Source organism: Mauremys mutica, chromosome 1, assembly GCF_020497125.1.
Source record: "Mauremys mutica isolate MM-2020 ecotype Southern chromosome 1, ASM2049712v1, whole genome shotgun sequence".
Taxonomy (NCBI): Eukaryota; Metazoa; Chordata; order Testudines; family Geoemydidae; genus Mauremys; species Mauremys mutica.
The window spans coordinates 132,171,471-132,193,056 of NC_059072.1; the positions used below are offsets into that span (position 1 = coordinate 132,171,471).

Genomic DNA, 21,586 nt, shown 5'->3' on the forward strand with positions numbered 1-21,586 from the left:
TTAAAATATTACAAAATAGTAATCAGCCTTCACAACTAAGATGTTCATATTTGCTAGGCTCCAGAACTCAGAAGATTGTGAAGATGGGTATTGTGAATTTGTGATTATGGGGTTTTTCTGTCACTTCTGCTATGTGGACAATAAAAATGGCATCATTTTGCAAAGGTTACTTGGTGGTGGTTGATGAGAAATATATACTCGATCATAAGCCGGTTCATTTATAAGCTGACCCCCCTTCCCCAGATGGATAAGTAAAATGGAAAATTTTTATAACCCGTTCATAAGCCAACTCTATAATTCAGGGCTCAGCAAACTTTGGCTTCTGGGCCACCAGGATAAGCCGCTGGGGGCTGAGATGGTTTATTTACCTCGAGCGTCTGAAGGCAAGGAGGTAAACCTAAGTAAACAAAGTGTCCCAGCGCGCCAGCTGGTTATCCTGATGGGCTGGGACAGCAACTGGTGGAGAAATTTTTTTGGGGGGAGAAGCTCGGAGTCAAGAGACCACCCCCCACATGACCCCACCCCTAGCCCAGGACCGTCCCCCACACTCTCCCCATCCAATCCCTTCCCACCTTATCGGGGGAGGGCCAGGGGAGGATGTCTCTGACCTGGCTGGAGCTGCTCCAGCAGGCTGGGCAGCGCGGCTGCAGCCTGCTCCGGCGGGCCAGACCAGGCGGTGCAGCTGCAGTATGTTCCACTGGGCTAGGCCGGCCGGCACGGCTTCAGAGGGCTGGGCAGCGGGGGGCGAGCGGCACGGCTGTAGCTTTTCAGCCCCGGAGCTGCAGCTGCTTTGGAAGCTGGGGGGAGAGCAGCGTGGCCAGAAGCGGAGAGACTCTGGCCACGCCTCTTCCCTTCTGTCTGTGTCCCACTTCTCCCTCGCTATACCTGTTCATAAGCCGACCCCCTTCTCTGGTGCTTCCCTTTTTTTTTTTACTAAAAATATTTGGCTTATGAACGAGTATATACAATAATTTGCTTACAGGAGAGGGGAAAAGAATATCCTATTGAAATCCATGGAAAAACTCCCATTGACATTTAATAGAATCAGGATTTGGCCCAAGAAGACAATTTTTTGCTTCATCAATATTTTACATTATGGAGGCGTGCTAGTCCCACTATACTTGAGGATGCAGTATGATCTAATTATATCTAATATCTTGTGCTCCTGGAATCTTAAAATTCCACCTGTCCAAAAGAGTGAACTCCATTTAATAGCACTGAGTTCCTTTAAAAAAATATTTCCTGCAGGACAGTTGGAATTTTAGGGCTTTGAGACTTTGTAAGTAAGTAGGAAGTGTGAGATACTGTTCTTAAAGAAAAGATTGCTGTATAGTTGAAAAATGTTAATAGCATTACAAAACACTTGCTTAAATTTATAGTCAAACAAAGCAAGCAAATGTTTGGAGGTGGCCATGAACAGAGCTCACAAAAAGCTTTAGAACTGGATTCTCTCTCCTTATATTGATTCTTTTGTCTTCATTCATATATGAATAACCAGTATGCTTAAAATGAATACATTTTAAGTACTACAGTAAAGTGTTTTTTTTTCTTTTTTGCCTGACAATATTCAGCACACCATTTAGTGGTGTTCCCTCTGGCATTATTCGATTCTAATTTTAGAAACATAATTCTGCACAATTGTGAAAAGGGAAAAAAATATTTACATCTTGAATGATTTCCAGAAGAAGACTGGAATTTTTCTTAACTTTGAATAACTTAAATCGTCAGCACTTTTGGGATATAGATGGATCATTCCAGTATATCACCCAAACCATTTCAAAATAGATTTATTTTTCTGGAGGAAAGATCTATTGTTTAGTCAGTCTGTAATGAAATAATGGCCGTGTATCTTATAAAGACAAGAAATAAAGTTATATTTATTTCTCGTATGCAATCAAGATACGTTGTGGCTTTTAACCCACAGGCAAATGGTGGGTTGCTTCAGATTTTTGTTTCTCATAAACAGTTTAGCTGCAATAGCATGTTTAGTCTATATTACAAAAAATAGGAGTGATGAAACAATAACTAACTTTACGCTCTTCAGTGGTTTTCTAGTCTTTCGATTAAAATACAGTGTGAGTTTAGCAAAGCCACTTAAGAGTCCTAGTGTATCACTTTCAGAATTGGTCGTTTCCCATTATTGTTCCCATCGCCCTGATGCAGGGAAGCATTTAAACACATGTTTAAAGCCCATTCAAGTCAAGATGGGATTTAAGCATGTGCGTCAGTGCTTTCCTCAGTGGGGGTGAAGTTAAGCATGTACTTAAAATGCTTCTCTGTATTGGGACCTATTTGAATGGCTTTTTGAATATATCAGCCATGAGTATTTTTCTACTTTGAATGGTATCAGGAATTTTACAGTGGAGAGAGGATTCAGACAGGAGATCTCTCCAATACTTACATCTAATTATAATACTTAACAGAAGAGAAGCAGAGATATCTGAATTGCCCCGTCATCCCTTTAGGTGATCCTTCCAGAGCAGGGTTGAGAGACACTGACAAGATAGTGTGGGGATATTGTCACTACTACTGTGACATTGTGCCTATTTTGTGGCTAAATAGAGAACTTCTGTCTCCAGCACACTCAATCTGGCACCTTTCACTATCATTACATTTATATGAGGTTATAAAAAAGTCTACTACAAATTACTCATTACTGCAGGTGTGTCAAACTCATTTTGTGATGAAGGCTGAATTATATTTTTAATTAGTCTTCAAAATAAGAGGTCTCTGTTTACTGTGAACCTCCCGTATTCAGGGTAAAATATAGCCAAGTTCAAGGATAGAGTATAGCCCTTGTGTAATGACTTTATGTTGTAGTTAGTAAGTTTAAACTGTTGCATTTATCATCACTCAGTGGAAAATATTGTGTGAATCACCGTTAGGACCACCACTGTTTCTGCCCTCACAGTTCTTCTCTCTCAGCCTTTCTCTGCTTGTCTCTCCCAAATTCTCTGCTGCTTGGAGGTATTAATGCAGCCCTCACAGTAATTTAAGATTGCACTTATATTTGGTCCTGCCAGCCACAGTAACTGAAACAGTGCTCCAGTGAGTTGGCTGCAAAGAGAAAACAACTAGAATGGTGTGATTCTAGTCAGTTTCCTTTTCAGCCAATTCTGTGTGTAAAGAACTTCTGCACTTGCTGAAACTATAAACACAGAATATAGTTAGTTTGCCTTTGAATCTAGCTCTTTGTACATAGAGCCAGCCAAAAAGGGAAACTGTCAATGATCTTAGGATCCTCCAAGTCAGTTTCCCTTAGTAGATGGCATGCTGAAGTGTTGTGTCTGTAGCTACAAATGAAGCCTAATTGCAAGGCAATCCTAAATTGATTTGAGAGCCAGGTGAATGCATCCATTGTGACATGAGTTCAGGAACCGTGGATAACTTCATCTGAAAAATAGTTACCTATTCGTGATTCTTTTCTGATACAAGTGACAAATGTGTTCTTTACTTCTAGATTATTTTTGCTTGTGCATGCAAGTTGCACAATGCATATTAAATCTCTCTTGAATGGGTGCCATGAATGCTCTGACTTCATGATCAGAGTGGGAATGGCAAGAGAAGTAACAGAAAATAATCCATCACTTTTCAGTCTGAAAAACTAATTGGTTTGCTCCTCAGGTTTATATTTTAAAATAACAAATTTCTCAGATTATTTTAGAAGTTACTTTAAAATATAATGTTTATATATAAAGCATTACTGTAGCTACTTCAACAGCCCTGGGAAGTCCCCCCAAAACTAAATATTATCCTAACTTTTTTGCATCCATGCCCTCAGCAACACTAAGTGATTGTGATTCTCTACCACAATCAAGCACTGCCCCTTGCTATGCATTATCCAGTAAGCCTGAGTCAGATGACATGGGCCATCTGAAGGTGTTTAACTGCAATGTAGCCATACCCTAATGGACCTCAGTAGGAAGCAGTGTACTCCTACCTGTTGTTGAAATTTAACGCCTGAAAATTGCTTCATTATACTTTCCTTTTGCTGACAGGTGAGAAACTTACTTCTACAAATGCAGCTTTAGATTAGTTCTAGCCCTCTCCTTCGCATAATGTAGGGATTAGAATATTGAAAGTATTGTTAGACATATGTATAGATATTTATATTGGAGATAACTATGATTGTAGGAACAGTGCACTCAGCTAACTCTTTGGGAGAAAGAATGGGATGAATTCTGAGAGACTTCCCTATGCCCCTGAAATACTTGAAATATAGATACGTACATGTATACAATTTACCGTTCTCAGATTTACTTTTCTGTTACAGGAAGTTGTTAAGGCAGAAATAATGGAAGAACGGAAGCAAAGTGAAAAGGCTGTGGAAGAAGCTGTGAAAAGAACAAGAGAGGAATTGATGGAATATATCAAAGAACAGAAGAGGGTAAGTGTCACTCTTGTATAATAATAGCTGAAGGTTTAAATTCATGTGGCTAGAATTATATTAAGTTTATTACGCATGAAAATCAGTTTTAAATTGTAATGTTATCAGTTCAATTTTTATACCTTTGATTTTGCACATCTACTTTGGATAATTTGTCTGGCATAGTACTATATCCAATTATTCACATCTGCAAAATTTCAATTCTATCAGAAGCCAAGGAGAAATACAGAAATGAATATCTTGGTTAAAATATGTAGTATTTCTTACAAAAATTATAAAGTTTGGACAAAAATGCAGACAATCATATCCCACTATTGGCTGTTGAGTTCGATTCATTAGTGAGTTCAGTAGGTGTAACATATTCCATTTTTCTCTATACATAAAATAATTGTTCTGCAGACTGTGTATGCTACACACTCTCTAACTGTTGAGTTACTTATTCACTTGTGTACACACTAATAAATGTCAGATGATATGTCCACATTGTCAGACACCATTCTGAAAAGGTATTTTCATCTTGTTCAGAAAGTTGATGTACCAAGACTACAAACATTTAAAGGCCTGCTCCTATTGAAGTCAGTGGGAGTTTGCCATTGATTTCAATAGGAGTAAAATTAGGACCCAACTGGACAGAAGGCCATTCTAGAACGGTATATACTCGATTCACTTCTGCGGGAGGCAGATATTTGCACCACCACTCTCCCGCAGGGGTACCTGTTAGGAAAGACAGTTTTGAGTTACGGTGGTGGCTCAGAGGAACCATACCAGCAGAAGCTATCCATTGGATGTCCAGAGACAATGTGTCCTCTGGCCGCACCCCTTCCCACTCAGCACAGTCCAGTTTTAGGGTTTTGCTTGATATCTGCAAGCTATTTGGGGACCTAGCATAATCTGATGCTCCACCTGAATCAAACCCAGTAATTTTAGAGCTCTGAAAATATAAATATAACATTATGCTTGAACATAACTGGTAACAAAGTCATATTGTCTTGTGAAAGAAAGCATGTGTTTGGTCTCTTACTTCCCTGGCCAGCAGAGGCTGGGAGTAGTGTGGGAATTCAGAGAAATTCATTTAACTTCTAAAATATTACTTGCTGATCAGTCCAAAAGCAGTATTGGATGAGTTCTCTGTCATCATCTTATGGCTGGAGGTTAGTTTTAGCAATATTGGGTTTGTTGACAGGGAAGGTGAGACCGATGCTAGGGAAAACATGTTTGAGCTCATCTGTATCTTGACTAAGTTGATCAATCACAAAAGGCCAATTACGAAATAAATGATACCACATAAAATATCAGTCTCTGTTAAAATAATTCACATCTCAGATAGATAAACTACCTGGACCACCAACCAAGCTATCTAGTGCAAAATCCTCACTGTCAGCAACAGTTGTTGGTTGTTTAGAAAATACGGCCTTCCCAAAACAAATGTAGTCAAAGCTGTATCTAGCAGAAAAATTCGGAAATTAGCATAAAATAGTTGAATGTCTGGATCAAAAGTGAAAGTCTACTAAAGATCTCATATATGTCTTCTATTGAGTTCTCATGATGTTTCCTCGTTCTACATGAAGAGACTCAAGGGCTCCATTTCCATCTCATTTGCAGGTGCATTTCCCCCCCATCTCTTTCAAAAACAGTTATTTTATCACAGGTACATTAGTTTATTTTAAAAGTATTGAGATAAGTATCTGGCCAAAAATTTGGCTACCAAAATAATCCTAATAGTTGCCTAGAAACCAAGAGTACCATGGTTTTCATTGTTCATCCACAGATCTTCATTTCCATCTGGAAAATATACAAAGCAATAAAGAAAATCAGATGGTTCCTCCATCCAATCAAACCTTCAAGATGATGACTTGACTTGGCTGCTTAGAAAAGGATATTTAAAATAATAACTTTCCCCAGTAGTCATAAGCACTATCTCAGCTACCAGACTGGATTCCACAAATTCTGTTTACTACATCTGTGCAAAAGATTTGCTACAGTACTTTTGCAAGAAGTAAACACTCTGTAATTCTCATCAGCCATCATAGTGTTGTGCTCTTTCAGTTCTAAAATCTTTTTTTTACGCTGAGGTTTACAAGTAAATATTGTAAGAATCCATGTAGTAGTATCAGCAATTTTCCCACTTTACAAAAAACAGAATATTCATCAATTAACTACATCCTTTACAAAAGGCTCAAAAGACATTGACCCAATAATAAACCATTGTCAGTTTAGTATTTATTGCTTGTGTTAACATTTACTGTGCATTCGCTATGATCAGTGAAGACATCAAACTTAAAAACCTAGGCTGTTTTTTCAGGGTGTTAGCCATAACATCTGCAAAAGTCTGTGTGCTCCAAATATCATTTATTACTCTTCCTTTCTTCACATTTTTAAGATCTAAACTGCCTTCTGAACTTTATTTTCCATAAGTCATTTAAAAGTTTCATGTGAAAAGTATTATTACATTTTTATTTGGAAGCTAGTCACCACAAAATGAACATCATAAAAAGATATTTAGAATGAAGAAAAGGTTTTGGCAAACTAATGCATCCCTTGAATTTTTTTATCTGGCATATCTAGAGCAGCTCATCTCCATTCCATCCCTTGGTATATGGATTTCCATTTGCATCAGAAAGAATGGATTTTTTTCCCCAAAAAGAATAATTTATAGACATGGTTGCTTCACAGAGCTCTCTTCCCATTGTTTTATTGTCTTACTACTATAAAGCTATCTCACCTCTTGTGAGACTTACCCAAATCAGTATAACATTCATATTAAAATCTTGGGCCAAATTCTCCCTTATTTATACATTGTTCGTCCCCATTAAAGACAATGCAATTGCAAAGGCTGTAAATCAGGGCATAATTGTTTTTCTGTCTTTTCTTGTCCTTTTCTTCTACATATTTTCCATTTCTTTATCTTTGCTAGATCTTCCTAGGATCCTAGATGACTGAGATAAATAGAAAGTCTCTTATCTTCCCTTTCTCAGTGTACTACTCCTTCCTTCCATCAAAAAACATTCTTGTTCTTTCTTATATTTTTCAATGCTTGAGAAAGTCTGTTGTAGAACAGAATCAAAGAAAGTTAATTCATCCAATTATTGCAAAAAATCTAAAATCATTTTGTTGAAACATGTTTTCGACTTTAGGTTATCACTGATATTTAATTATAAGTACTTTGAATGGAGTTATGAAGAACTGGTGGTTCTGTGCATTTTAGGAATCATTCAGCCTGATATATTGTCAATTTACATTAGTTGTGATGCAACTTGTAGCTGATCATGCTTATCAGTTTTGAAAGATGATGCGTTAGTAATTGTATTACCATGTATATATGATGTACCATATAGAATGCAGTCACTTTTAAGTGCATAAATGGTATACATGTATAGTTTATAGATTGTAATGCACATTTTGTATATACAGTAACTCCCCACTTAACATCCTCTCGCTTAACATTGTTTTGATGTTACATCCCTGCTCCATTACAGAACATGCTCATTTAAAGCTGTGCAATGCTCCTCTATAATGTAGTTTGGCCATCTGCTTTGTCCACGGCTGGCAGCCCGACTATCAGCTCCCTTACGCCCCCCACCAGCGCCTCCCACCTGCAGCGGACCCTGCGGATCAGCGCCTTCCCCCAGCTCCCCCCACCTCCTGCCCATGGCGATCGGCTGTCTTGTAGCGTTCAGGAGGCTGGGGGGAGGAGCGAGGATGTGGCGCGCAGCCTCCCTGCTCCCTCCCGTGCCTCCTGCCTGCGGCAATCAGCTGTTTTTTGGCGGTCAGGAGGCTTAGGGGAGTGGGCAGGACATGCGCCGCGTCCTCGCTCTTCCCCCCAGCCTCCTGATGCTGCAAGACAGCTGATTGCCGGAGGCAGGAGGAGCAGGGGGAAGGTGCTGATCCACGGGGTCTGCCGCCGGGCGAGAGGCGCTGGAGGGGACGTAGGGGAGCTGATAGGGGGGCTGCCAGCCTGTTTAATACCTGTATTAAATTGCCTGTTTAAAATTGTTTAAAACTTATACTGTATTTGTATTAAATTGCTTGTTTAAAAATGTTTAAATTGTATATAATGCCTTTTGTCTAGCAAGAAAAAATTTCCCTGGAATCTAACCCCCCCGTTTACATTAATTCTTATGGGGAAATTGGATTCGCTTAACATCATTTAACTTAAAGTCGAATTTTTCAGGAATATAACTACAATGTTAAGTGAGGAGTTACTGTAATTTCACATCATATTACATTTAGATGAAATGAGAAAGATGATATTTATTATATAAACTAAAAGTAGCTGGACAATAGTGTCTCTGAATCAAAGCAGAATTTTAAGTATAAGACAAGAAAATTAAATGCATCTAATCCTTAAAATACTTACAAAGAGACAATGAAAATTATATCTTTGACAGAATCAATCTTTCCTTCATTCCATAATGAATTCCATAATGAATTCCATTTCCATTCATTCCATAATGAATCCCAGTCTTGAATGTCAAAATGCTGAATATAAGTGGGGTTTTTTGTTTTACTTATTGATCAGTTGCCTCAAATGCCTATACAGAAAGGATTCAGCTAAGGAGGGCTAGCTATTCCTGGTGCAAGATTTGTGAAGTCTGTCTGCATTGCCATTCAAATTGGAAAATGTGTATAACCCCAAACCATTTGGCAAAACTAGCTTTTGAGATGGCTACATCAGAGGCAATGTGAACGGATCTCTGGTCAAGGCTGAAGCACCTGTCAGAATGAGAAATATACCTTATTAACTATACTAAATGGCAATAACTTTGGGAGGGATTCCTAGAAGGACCCTCAGAGAAAGCACAGGTTTTACTTCCATTTACTGGCTGAAGTTCAGAGAGATCATATTGCCATTTTTCTTCGAATATCAGAGGAAGATCCGCTTCCACCCACTAATGGGTAGCATACAGTGTGTAAGAGTACACTTCCTTGCTGTTTATAAAAATGTTTAAAGTCCTTCGAAGCAGAGGACGTGGGCAGAGCAGTATTTCCACTTGGTTAGCAATGATTAAGTGCTTCAGGAAAAGATCCATAAACAGAATCTTGTTCAGAAGCATCAGTTTATTTTGAAATTGTATAAAATACATTTCTTTCCTTACAATAAACCTTCTGTATAACCAATGTTCAAACTAACTTATAACTCACTGCTGGACATACTGATTAAATGATTTTTTAATTTTTGTTTCAGTCTAATATCTGTTTTATCAACTTGTGTAGTTCATGATAAGCCACTAAAAAATCCAGCATTTACAGATATCCTCATACATGGATTCTTGAAAAACTTTGTGTCGGTTCACAAAGTGGTAGTAATAGCAGCCCAGAATTGTGTGTCAACTTGAGGTTTTAATGTTCCAAAATAATTTTTGCTAGTAAGTAAAACTGAGGAAGGCTTAATTTATTCTGCATTTAATTCTCAGCGAGAACTTGTCTAGAGATCTTGAAAATCCCAATATAATATTCATTACCCAAAAAAGGAAAAGAAAGTAGGTATGACAGAAAAAACAGAAAGAAAAGTAGTCTTTTTTTATATCAAAATGTTACAACTTATTGAAAAGTCATAAATCTGGTTCTAATGTAGAATATTAAGAATCCTTTATATGTTAAATTTATATATTAATATACAATATTAAGAACTGTTACAACTGTCCTCACTCACTTTCAGCTTACTCTATATAATCACCCTTTTTAAAAAGAGACACCAATTTTAACTGCTTTAAAAATGAAAAAATAAAATCCTGAAAATAACTTCCTTTTCATATGTATAGCCAGTGTAATATCACATATAACATGCTGAAATTAATAAAAGATACCACAAGCTTTGAGGCTTTTAGAAAAAGGAGACAGGAAAGACCACATCCCCTGACATATCCCTGAGGGAGGAAGAGTTTTTGGTTTATAAAGACCTATGGCCTTGGATTAGAAAATAATGTTTTCCAATCCATCCCACAAATGAGACCATTACACATGAGCAGGCTATGAAGAAGGAAGGAAGCATCCAAAAAGCAGCAAATGCTCACATCCAAGGAATGATTTCTAAAACCAAGTGTAATAAGTTGTTGTTGTTTGTTGTTTTTTAAATAAGTCTCAAGAATTATTCTTCTGCATTGGGACCCAGATTCTAAAGGACCCTAACTTTTGTACATTAAAAGGCAATGGGCTAGTGTGCTGGAAAGTTGTCTTCAAAAATAAGTTTTATAGAAACAATCAGAGTTAAAAAAGGAAGCCACTTGCTGCAGAAGTCCTCCTTCCTTGTGGTTGAGTTATAAAGTCTACAAAATTGTATACATGCCATTATCAACATAACCATATGTGCTTATTTTAATCGAAGTAGTAACTTTAAATTTAAACAATAATTACAATTTTTCTTATTTGATGGTTCTAAGTTAGTATATCCTGATTATGAATGGGCCCCTTCCTTTAAAAAGTAGATTATCCTGGTAATATTTTATTAATAATTCATATAGCACTAATCACATGGCAGTATAACAAGTAAACAATAAACAAATAATACACAATAAAACAATCCTAAAATTAAATAGTAAATGAGAACTCTTGGGTACAGCAAAGACACAGATGTTCTTTTTTACCCGTTAGACACAAGTGTGGATATGGTAATCAGAGCCACATCCTGCAGGTCCTCAAAACACAGAAAATCTTGTTATTTCCCCAAGATTATAGATTTGTAATGAATGCAGGGGAACTGGAACAATTTGTATAGTGGCAGTGCTGAGAGCCATTGACCCAAACTGTAAGCCCTGTATATGATGGAAACAACTTCAAGCCAAAGGGTGCTTCGTTCCAGCACCTACGAATTAATGTACAGAACAGATTTCTGATCTCTTCAGAGACTCTGATCATTTATGGGTTCAGATAGTCATTGTTGTCTCCTTAACCGCAGTCAGTAGTTAGTCTTCTATGCAAAAGAAAAATCATCGTTTCAAATCCTATTTTCCAAAATAGCTCAGAACCAGTTGTCATCTATTCATTGTTGATTGTAACTACTGGAATTTTAGACTCCTTGCACAGAACTAACCGCAGGTGAACTTCAGAGATTCCTGCTACATTCATGGAACTATTCAGAGAGGTAATTGGGGGGTGGAGGGAGAGTGAAAATATTAACCCAAATGGTTGACTTGCTTCATTGGTGGACAAAATAAGCCTATGGATTCCCTGTCCAACTCAAATCTCAGTGTTTTTCAAGTATTTGTTCACACAGATCTCACTGTAAGTGTGTATGTGTCCCATGCATGCAAGCTAGGATTGTTTTGGTCAGCAGTGTCCATTGGGGTCATGCATGTGCCCTGCATGACATTATGTGCTTGCTCCCCATTTCCCCAGGTCATAAGGGATGGTGTAGCACTCAGTTCCATCTTACTACCCATGCCAGATGGATTTCCTATAGTGCCAAGTTGCTTCCCAGTAGCCTTTCTTATAATAGATTTAGTGTTTTAATAGTTACTTTTCTCAGGTTCTTATTTTAAAACCTTCCCTGCCTGTGAGGCAGCTATTCCTTTAAGTTATGAATATATAAGTGCCTTTTTTGTCTAGGGGAAAGTCACGTCCCGGACAAATATTCCATAGATATTTTTCCAAACGCATGCAAAAAGCCTGTGGTGCCTCTTTCACATTCTTTTAATGAAGACATCCCTGAAGAGTGCTTCTGACCCTGAGGTCCCTTCTCAAAAGAAATTCCTGTTGCCAGAGTCAGAAAGAAGCATAGATCTTCAGCAGGGGCTTGACAACGGTCACCATCCACTGTACCAGCTAAGAAAAAGTTAGTGTCATTCATTCTTCTGACTTGTCCAAGCCTGTCCCTGCTAAATCTGACTGGTACCACGATATTTGGTAGCAGCTGACTCACACTTTTCTGGTCTGGTACTACATTGTCAATCCTCAGCAACCAGTGCCTCTGCCTCAGTACCAGTGATATTGATACCATTTGTCTCATAATGTTTGATACCGCACCGAGATAATAGACTTCCATTGGCTGAGGTTTCTTCATCACTACCATTGTGCCTAGTATCATCTTCATTAGTACAGACTTCCTCAGTACAGGGATCTTCAGCTCTGGCTACCATTACAGCTCATGCAGATTAAATAGTCACTCCAAAGCCAGTATTTTGGCCTTGGTATTTCACTGTTGTCTGCAGTACCCAAGTCTTTTCCGGTATTAGAACCCAAGGTAGCAATAATGAAAAAATATCTTTGCATCCATCCCCCAAAGGTTTGTGTCTGGTTCTTCTCAGCCTACTTCAACTCCCCAAGGATCTGCATCTTCCCTCGAAAGAGCTTTACTCATCTGCATCCTCCTCCTCAAGTGACAAACTTTCTTCAGGAGGTCTAGACTTAGATTTTGAACTGTGCACCATTTACTCAAGTCATAAGAGTAAAGAGCATAATATTGATATAATTACACAATGGAACCACTCCCTTCATGGTTCTTCAGGGCAGCACGCCTATAGGCATATCTGTCTTTCCTGTGATGTTCGTCCATCGTTTTTCGAAGAAGACCTTGACATCTAGCAGGTTGTAAGCTGTCCACAGTGCGTCCGCAGGTGGCTGGCAAGGCCAATACGGGCACGGAATGTTCTGCCACATGTCGGGCAGACATGCGTGGGCACCACTGTTACAGCATTTGCAGCTCTAGCTTTAGGAAGTGCTCGCTTCTCTTGTGCTATGATTATCCTTCTGGCTTCAGATGTCTGGCAGCCTTGGTGGATCAGCGTACGCCATGTCGATCGATCTTGGGCCAAGGTTTCCCAGGAGGTGATGTCGATATCCAGGGACTTAAGAGAGGCTTTCAGCGTGTCTTTGTATCGCTTCTTTTGTCCCCCGTGCGATCGCTTTCCTTGAGACAGCTCACCATAGAAGAGCTGTTTGGGGATGCAGTAGTCTGGCATCCTTACAACATGGCCTGCCCAGCGTGTCTGGGCTTTCATGAGCAGAGTGTAAACTGACGGCAGGCCTGCTCTAGAGAGGACTTCTGTATCTGGCACCTTATCCTGCCACCGGATCCTCAGAAGTCTGCGGAGGCAAGTCATATGGAAGTGGTTCAGCTGCCTAGCGTGCCTCCTGTATACAGTCCAAGTCTCACTGGCATACGTCAGGGTAGTTAGCACTACTGCTCGGTAGACTTTAAGCTTTGTAGCAAGGCTTATTCCACGGCGGTCCAACACGTTGGTCAGCAGTCTGCCAAATGCAGAACTTGCCTTGGCAATTCTGCAATTGACCTCGATGTCAATTGTCACTGCGCGAGAAAGGGTGCTGCCAAGGTATGTAAATTGGTCCACTGCTTGCAGCTTTTGTCCCTTCACTGTGATGGGGGGCTCTTGGTGTTGGGCTTTCGGAGCTGGCTGGTGCAACACTTCGGTTTTCTTTATGTTGACGAGGAGGCTGAAGTTGTCACATGCTGCTGCGAATTTATCCATGCTAGCTTGCATTTCCTGCTCTGATCCAGCATTCAGGGCACAGTCGTCAGCAAAAAGGAGGTCTCGTAGCACAGTCTCCTTTATTTTGGTGACAGCCTGGAGTCTTCGCAGGTTGAACAGTTTCCCATCAGTCCTGTATCTCAGGCTGATTCCCAAGGAACTGTTCTGAAAGGCATCTGACAGCATAGCTGAAAACATTATGCTGAACAGGGTTGGTGCCAACACACACCCTTGCTTGACACCGTTTGTGACGGGAAAGGCCTCTGAAGCTTCTCCGTCGTCCAGAACACGAGCCATCATGCCGTCGTGGAACTGACGTACCATCAGGATAAATCTGTCAGGGCACCCAAACTTCGACATGATGCGCCACAGACCTTCGCGACTGACAGTGTCAAAAGCCTTGGTAAGATCCACGAAGATGGTGTACAATTCGCGATTCTGCTCTTGACACTTCTCTTGGAGCTGTCGGACTGCGAAGATCATGTCCACAGTGCCACGCTCTTTGCGGAAGCCGCACTGTGTCTCAGGTAGTACACCCTGTTCCAGGTGGTCAATCAGGCGATTCAGCAACACTCGTGCAAGGATCTTACCTGCGCTAGAAAGCAGTGATATTCCTCTATGATTATCTCAAACTTTTCGATTTCCTTTCCTCTTATAGAGGTGTACGATGGACGCGTCTTTCAATTCCTGAGGAATGGCCCCTTGATTCCAGAAGGACTGGAACAGCTGAGTGAGTTTGCCAACAAGCATTGCACCACCATCCTTATAGATTTCCGCTGGAATCGCATCAGATCCTGAGGCCTTGCCACTGGACAGCTGGCTGATGGCCTGTAGGGTTTCAGTCTCTGATGGTGGAACGTCCAGGCTGTAGTTGATATCCGCCTGGGGCATTCTGTCAATCGCCTCGTTATTGATGGAAGATGGGCGGTTCAGTACGGATTGGAAATGCTCAGCCCAACGCTGTAGAATCAGAATATTCTCAGTAATGAGAGTTACACCATCTAAGTCCAGTAGAGGGGAACTCCCTGAAGGCCGAGGTCCGTACAAGGATCTAAGGGCTTCGTAGAACCGTTTGGCATCGTTTCTATCAGCAAACTTCTGGATTTCATCCGCTTTGGCACTCAACCAGGAGTCCTGCATCTTGCGAAGCTTGCTCTGTACGGTCCTGCGAATGTTGTTAAAGGCATTTTTCTTAGCTGTTGACAACGGATCATTCTGATGAGCACGGTGAAGGCGGTACTTTTCAGCAAGTAAAGCCTTGATCTCTTCGTCGTTTTCATCAAACCGGTCCTGCTGTTTCTTATGTGAGGGTCCAAGAACCTTCAATGCAGAAAAGTGCACAATATTTCGGAAGCGTTCCCAGTTCCTCTCAACATTTTCCTCTAATTGCAGCTCTGAGAGTTGGTTACCAAGATCTTCTACTAGTGAAGCTGCTGTGTTGGGGTTCCTCAGTTTACTGATGTTGATCTTTTTCATCACAGCTTTGTTTCCCTGCGGACGTCTCTTTGGCTTGATGTAAAGGCTTAATTTAGAGATGATAAGTCTATGATCAGTCCAACGGTCAGCACTCGGCATGGCCTTGGTCACCCTTACATCCTGTCTGTCTTTCCTCCGCACGATGACATAATCAATGAGATGCCAGTGCTTGGAGCGTGGGTGCATCCAGGACGTCTTTTTGCGAGTGGGCAGGCGGAAGATGGTATTGGTGATGATCAGATCATGAGCCGCACATGTCTTCAATAGTAGTAGGCCATTGCTGTTGCATTTGCCGATTCCATTTTTTCCAATGACGCCATCCCAGGCAGAGTGATTGGATCCTACTCTCGCGTTAAAATCGCCAAGTAGAATCAGCCTGTCGGTGTGCTTCACAGATGAGAGTAGGGCATCAAGATCTTCATAAAACTTGTCCTTTACTTCATCCGGATTCGTCATTGTGGGTGCGTAAGCGCTGATTAGTATAACTCGCTTTCCTCTCGGTAGTGGAAGATGCAGTGTCATGAGTCGATCGTTCACGCCCTTGGGAAAACTGGCAAGTTTGCGGACAAGATGATTATTAACCGCAAAGCCAACTCCAGATTCACGACGTTCGTCTCTGCTGCATCCACACCAGAAGAATGTGTAGCCACCTCCTGTTTCTGTGAGCTGACCTTCGTTGGCTAAATGAGTTTCACACAGGGCTGCAATATCGATGTTAAATCTTGCGAGCTCTCTGGCGACCAGAGCTGTTCTTCTTTCTGGTCGATCTGCTGAGGGGTTGTCTTGAAGCGTGCGTACATTCCATGTACCAATAATGAGTGGTGTCACCTTACGTTTTATTATTTGAAATTTTGTTGTTCGACCGCATAAGATGGGATCCCCTCCAGCCGCGGTATGCTGGCCAGGGTTCTATGAAGCAAACAATGTTTAGGGCACCTTTTCTAGCCCCTTCCTCTTACTACGGAGGTGAGCAGTGCGGTCCTAAAGAGGACTGCTCAGTCACTCAGGTAGACGCCGAATCCAGCTGTTGCTTCGGTCAGCAGGAAGACGACCATTAGACCTGAGCCGCCTGTGTGCAGGTCCGCGGCTACAGCTCCCAGTGTATCCACACCTGCTGCTTCGTCGCTCGCCCATCGCCACAGGACTTTAAGGTTTACGGAAATTGGAGGGATGTCAAGACTTGTGCGTGAATTGGATTAAAGTGAGGGAGAGGTGCGCATAGTCACCCTCACTCTCTCTTCCCAGATTCCATCTTGCTCCAATGGCAGGACAAAAGTCGAGACGGTTGGAGATGGGCTGGGCGCAGTGGTTGATCAGGGCATCTTTCGCGTCTTGCCGTGCTCTTAGAGTACCACATCGCTTGCAGAAACCGCCTTCATGACCGTTGGTCCTATTCTAAAAGGTCTCATCCGCTCAATCCGCCGGAGTCTGTCTTCACATGCTCGGGATAGACAAGGCCCTATCTCACTGTAGGTCTATGCCCGACGGCTACCCTCAACCTGGTTTGGCCAGCCTGTCGAAGCTGTTGCCCGGGGTGTGGCCGCTGCGCATGCTACAGCTACTAGGAGCCACAGGTGAGAGCTGAGTGACAGGTGGGGACCAAAGGTGGACGAGCTGCCCTGGAAGGACACGACATGCCCCTACACCAGAGGTGCTACCCCTCCCTGAACACCCCATACACCCCCCATGTCTTTCCTACCTGTCATCTGAATATGGCACTACAATCCCGTGTAGCTCTCCCCTTTGAGGCAATGACGACAGTCTTTTTAAATGCCCCATATTTATATCCAAACATGCTTCTTAGCAGCATTTCACTATCAAGGTGAGGTTCAGAGACTTTGCCCTAGAAAGACACAAACTCTACTTGCACATTTAATAAGGGCAAGATTGTGCATTGTACTCCCAAATCATTCCTAACTAAAGTTGAGTTTTCCATATCTCCAAGGGGGATAATATGCTGTTTTTCCAAAAGCCACAATGTCAGAAAGCCAGAGCACAGCATAAGCTTTTTGTGACAAGGGCAGTAAACGTATCTCTGAAGTGAACAGATCAAGTTATGAAATCATTTTCATTGTTTGTTGTTTTCATCCAAAATGTCTTTATCCTAAGACATCTAGATTCTCTGTAACAAGTACTATATCACAGAGAGTAACCTATTCCACTGTGAATCAGAGGCCACTCAGCATGACCTGTCGCTGCTTTCTGGGGGGGAAAAGAGCAGCAGCCATGAAAGAAGAAATCTGCAAATGTGCCACCTGAACTTCCATGAATGTTTGTATCAAATACTACTGTGGTGAACTACAGTCCTCCACAGAAAAACTCTTTGCAGGAAGGTGCTGCCACCAGTGATCCCTGGGTAATCAGTTGCTTAGCTGTAGAGAAAGGAAAACACTTTTTTAATCACTTCCTCTCTACTACATTTTCCTCACCGCTTGCAGCCTTACTGCTTGCACAGATAGCCTTGATTGGAGGAGAGATTGCATCACAATGAAACATTTATTACCTAAATAGACTTCTTGTTGGACACTAACCCGTTTCCCATACCCTTCCTCACACTGGATAAGTTCTCAAGGGATTACTTCAAATGAGCTCAGATCCTGAGTCATGTGTAGAGTGCACAGCAGTTATAGATAAAAGGTTATAATTACAAATTTAAATTAGTCTATTAAGTTTTCAGTGATTTTAATATCACATTGGAAGTTCTTTTCTATTGGGTCAGTGGGTGAAAGGGCCATGAGTAAGCTTCAGAGCCTTGGGTCATATATGAGCTGCCTCTGGCAGTTGCACAAAGCCACAGTCCAAATAGTCTGGGCAAAGAGAGAGGTCAGCCCAGAAAGGAAATAATCAGGTAACAAATGTTCTGTTTAAGAGAAAAATAGATGAAACTTCTCTTTACAAGTGGCATCAGAAGCCCTGGGTGCATTTTATGTTTCAGGGATTAGCCAACTCTCATTATCTACATCAGTTCCTGGTTGCTGTACTCAGGAGAACTCATTGCTTCATTTTTCCATGAGAATTTAGAATCAGCAAATGGTGTAGAACTGTTTCCGTCTGTTGTAGACATTATAATATAGACTTTATTGGAGAAGTGAATATCAGAAATAGTAAATCATTCATTATTCACAATAAGCATAACATAGAGAGCCAGTGGACAAGCTGAGTTAATAATTTAGTTCTTCAGATTTGATTTACAGTAACACCTCGCTTAACTTCGTAGTTATGTTCTTGAAAAATGCGACTTTACGCAAAACAATGTTAAACAAATCCAATTTCCCCATAAGAATTAATGTAAATGGGAGGGGGCTAGGTTCCAGGGAAATTTTTTTTGCCAGACAAAAGACATTATATACATACACAATATATGTTTTAAACATATTCTAATCAGAGGATTGTCTGGGGACCTGCTTATGAGCTCCCTGAGCTTCTCCTAAAGCAACCGTGTTGATATCAGGTGGGATATTTCCCAGGGAATGCCTTGCTGCTAAATGATTAACTAGCACTCGGCTGAGCCCTCAAGGCTTAACATGTTGTTGTTAACGTAGCCTCACACTCTACAAGGCAGCACTGAGGGAGGCAGGAGGGAAGAGCCACAATAGATGCACGGCAGCGGCTACAAACACTTCCCTGCAGAAATTGAACATGATGATGAACCCATGCTATCCCGCTGGAGTGCACACTCCCTCCTCCGGACAATGCATGCACAGCTGCACAGGCGCCGGCTTTCCAAAGTGCCAGGGGGTGCTCAACCCCCCAGCTCTGCCCCAGGCTCGCCTCCCCTTCCGAGCATGCTGTGTCTTCGCTCCTCCCCCTTCTCCCCCCAAACCTCCTGAACACCATGAAACAGCTCATTGCTGCGGGCAGGAAGCACAGGGAGGGAGGCTGCACACCTCCGGCCTGCAGCAATCAGCTCTTTTGCAGCATTCAGGAGGCTCTGGGGGGAAGGCGGGAGGAGCAAGGATGTGGCACGCAACCTCCCCGTGCCTCCTGCCCACAGCTATGAACTGTTTCATGGCATTCAGGAGGCTCAGGGAGAGGAGCAAGGATGCGTCGCGTAGCCGCCCACCCCCTTCCTCCCTGCGACACCCGCCCACAGCAATGAGCTGTTTCGTGGTGTTCAGGAGGCTCTGGGGGGAGCAAGGAGTCTGCGCACCACATCCTTGCTCCTCCCCCTCTCCCCCAGAGCCTCCTGAACACCACAAAAGAGCTGATTGCTGCTGGAGGGAGGCGTGGGGAGGGATGAGGGGGTTGCTGACCGCGGGGTCCGCCGGCAGGTGGGAGGCGCTGGTGGGGGGTGGAGGGGAGCTGATATGGTGGCTGCTGACCCACTCTGATTCCAAGCCCCTAGCCACTAGCAGGCAGCAGCCAAACAATGTTATAAGCAAACATTGTGCAACTTTAAACTAGTATGTTCTCTAATAGATCAGCGACGTAAGAACAAAACAACATTAACCGGGATGACATTAAGTGAGGAGTTACCGTATCTAAAAGAAGTTCACAAATTAAAGCACAAAGGAACTAGAATATATTAATAATATAATATGGGTGTTTGCATCAAGTAACTGAAAGATAGCTAATGGATTATGGATGTGTCTTTTGAGATTTCAGTTCACATTAAATATTCTTAAATACATTCTGTTTATCAAAGAAACGTCCTCAGCTGGTTTGTTACATGCATAGTCCCATATCCATTAGTAAATTAGGCAAAACTTTGTAATTAAGACTACAAAAGATTGTGTGTTATAGTGGAATGAATAACATCTTAAAAAATCTGGATATTTAAGATGTACAAGAAATCCCCCTGGCACTAATATGTTTGGTCCTTTAAACCTTGTATACAATATGTCTGTCCTCACATGTACTTGGGAACTGATCTTAATGAATATGGCTGTCAGATCTGCTTTGAACTGTCATCTTAGAGCCATTAAACTTTGAAGGAAGCATCTGAAAACCCTCACAGAGACATCCCTAAAGGACTCTCATAAATCGAATGAGAAAACTGGTTCATAGTGTCTCAGAGAATTTGTCTTTGAACCAGAAGTCTTAGTCAAATTATTCCACTGAAAGCCCTGACTTGGTGCTCTGTGCTTGCTGCATGTACACAAGAACTGCTGCCTGTTAGGCCCAGAAAATTAGCTTCACAATGTATGCTGATATCAAAGTTGAAGTGCCCAGAGTGTGGACATTCATGCAATATGAAAGTAAATATTCTACATTTGTGTTAGTGGAACAGCATTGACTTTGTTTTCATTCTTGCCTTTTGAGCTGGCATTAGCAGCTTGGGAAATTATAAAATAGTTGTCAAGATCCATGTTACACTTCCATCATGTGAAAGTAGATGTTTCCCTATTGGGATGATTGACCAATCAAAGACGTCACAGGGTAGAAATCAAAGAATCACTCTCTGTCTCTAATTGGATGATACAGTCACTGTGATTCATAATAAACTTTCTAAATTCCTATATTGTCCAGAGAGACTATTGTGATACATAGGTTTGGCACACAGCTTGAAATGTCTCAGCTCAAAACTTTCCAGTCTCAGATCAAGCTTCAGGGCAGAAGTCTAGTGAAGAGGATTTTTCAGAGCCAGACCATATTACAAATATTTGGTTTGATGTTGAAACAATATTTGTAGTAACCTACCTTTGGAAGAAATTGAAAGCTGATGTCTTTGCCACTCCCTTGAAGAAGAAAATAGTGATGGTATGCCTTTAGCACTGGGAAAAAAGACTGTAGCAAATGTTCATCTTCTCCATCTGCTTAAAGGAAGGTTCCTGTGTACCTATTCTCTATTATTTCTGGTAACAAACATCTTGACCAAAGTGGGATAGCGTTCAATAATGTTAATAGCATCCGAATGGCCTGGAAAGGTTTGGCTCTCCCTCCTACTTCAGATGTTGGTGGCCAGTCTCATTAAATTTAACATCCCTGTGGTGGGGAAAACACTGCAGCAGTCTAACACTGTAGCATTAAATTTCAGAAAGGGGGACTACACAAAAATGAGGAAGTTAATTAAACAGAAATTAAAGGGTACAGTGCCAAAAGTGAAATCCCTGCAAGCTTCATGGAAACTTTTTAAAGACACCATAATAGAGGCTCAACTTAAATGTATACCCCAAATTAAAAAACATAGTAAAAGAACCAAAAAAGTGCCGCCATGTCTAAACAACAAAGTAAAAGAAGCCGTAAGAGTCAAAAAGGCATCCTTTAAAAAGTGGATGTTAAATCCTAGTGTGAAAAATAGAAAAGAGCATAACTTCTGGCAAGTAAAGTGTAAAAATATAATTAGGAAGGCCAAAAG

The 21,586-nt window shown here is 41.4% G+C and overlaps 1 protein-coding gene across 6 annotated transcripts in view; it reads left to right on the forward strand.

The window, feature by feature from the left end:
* The window catches only part of CCDC91 (coiled-coil domain containing 91), a 341,433-nt gene that overhangs the window by 259,364 nt on the left and 60,483 nt on the right, over positions 1-21,586 (forward strand). For all 6 annotated transcript variants that reach the window (XM_044996321.1, XM_044996330.1, XM_044996304.1 and 3 more), the window contains one exon: positions 4,274-4,387. In XM_044996321.1, the coding sequence (XP_044852256.1) occupies positions 4,274-4,387 (114 nt within the window). The remainder of the gene's footprint in view (positions 1-4,273; positions 4,388-21,586) is intronic.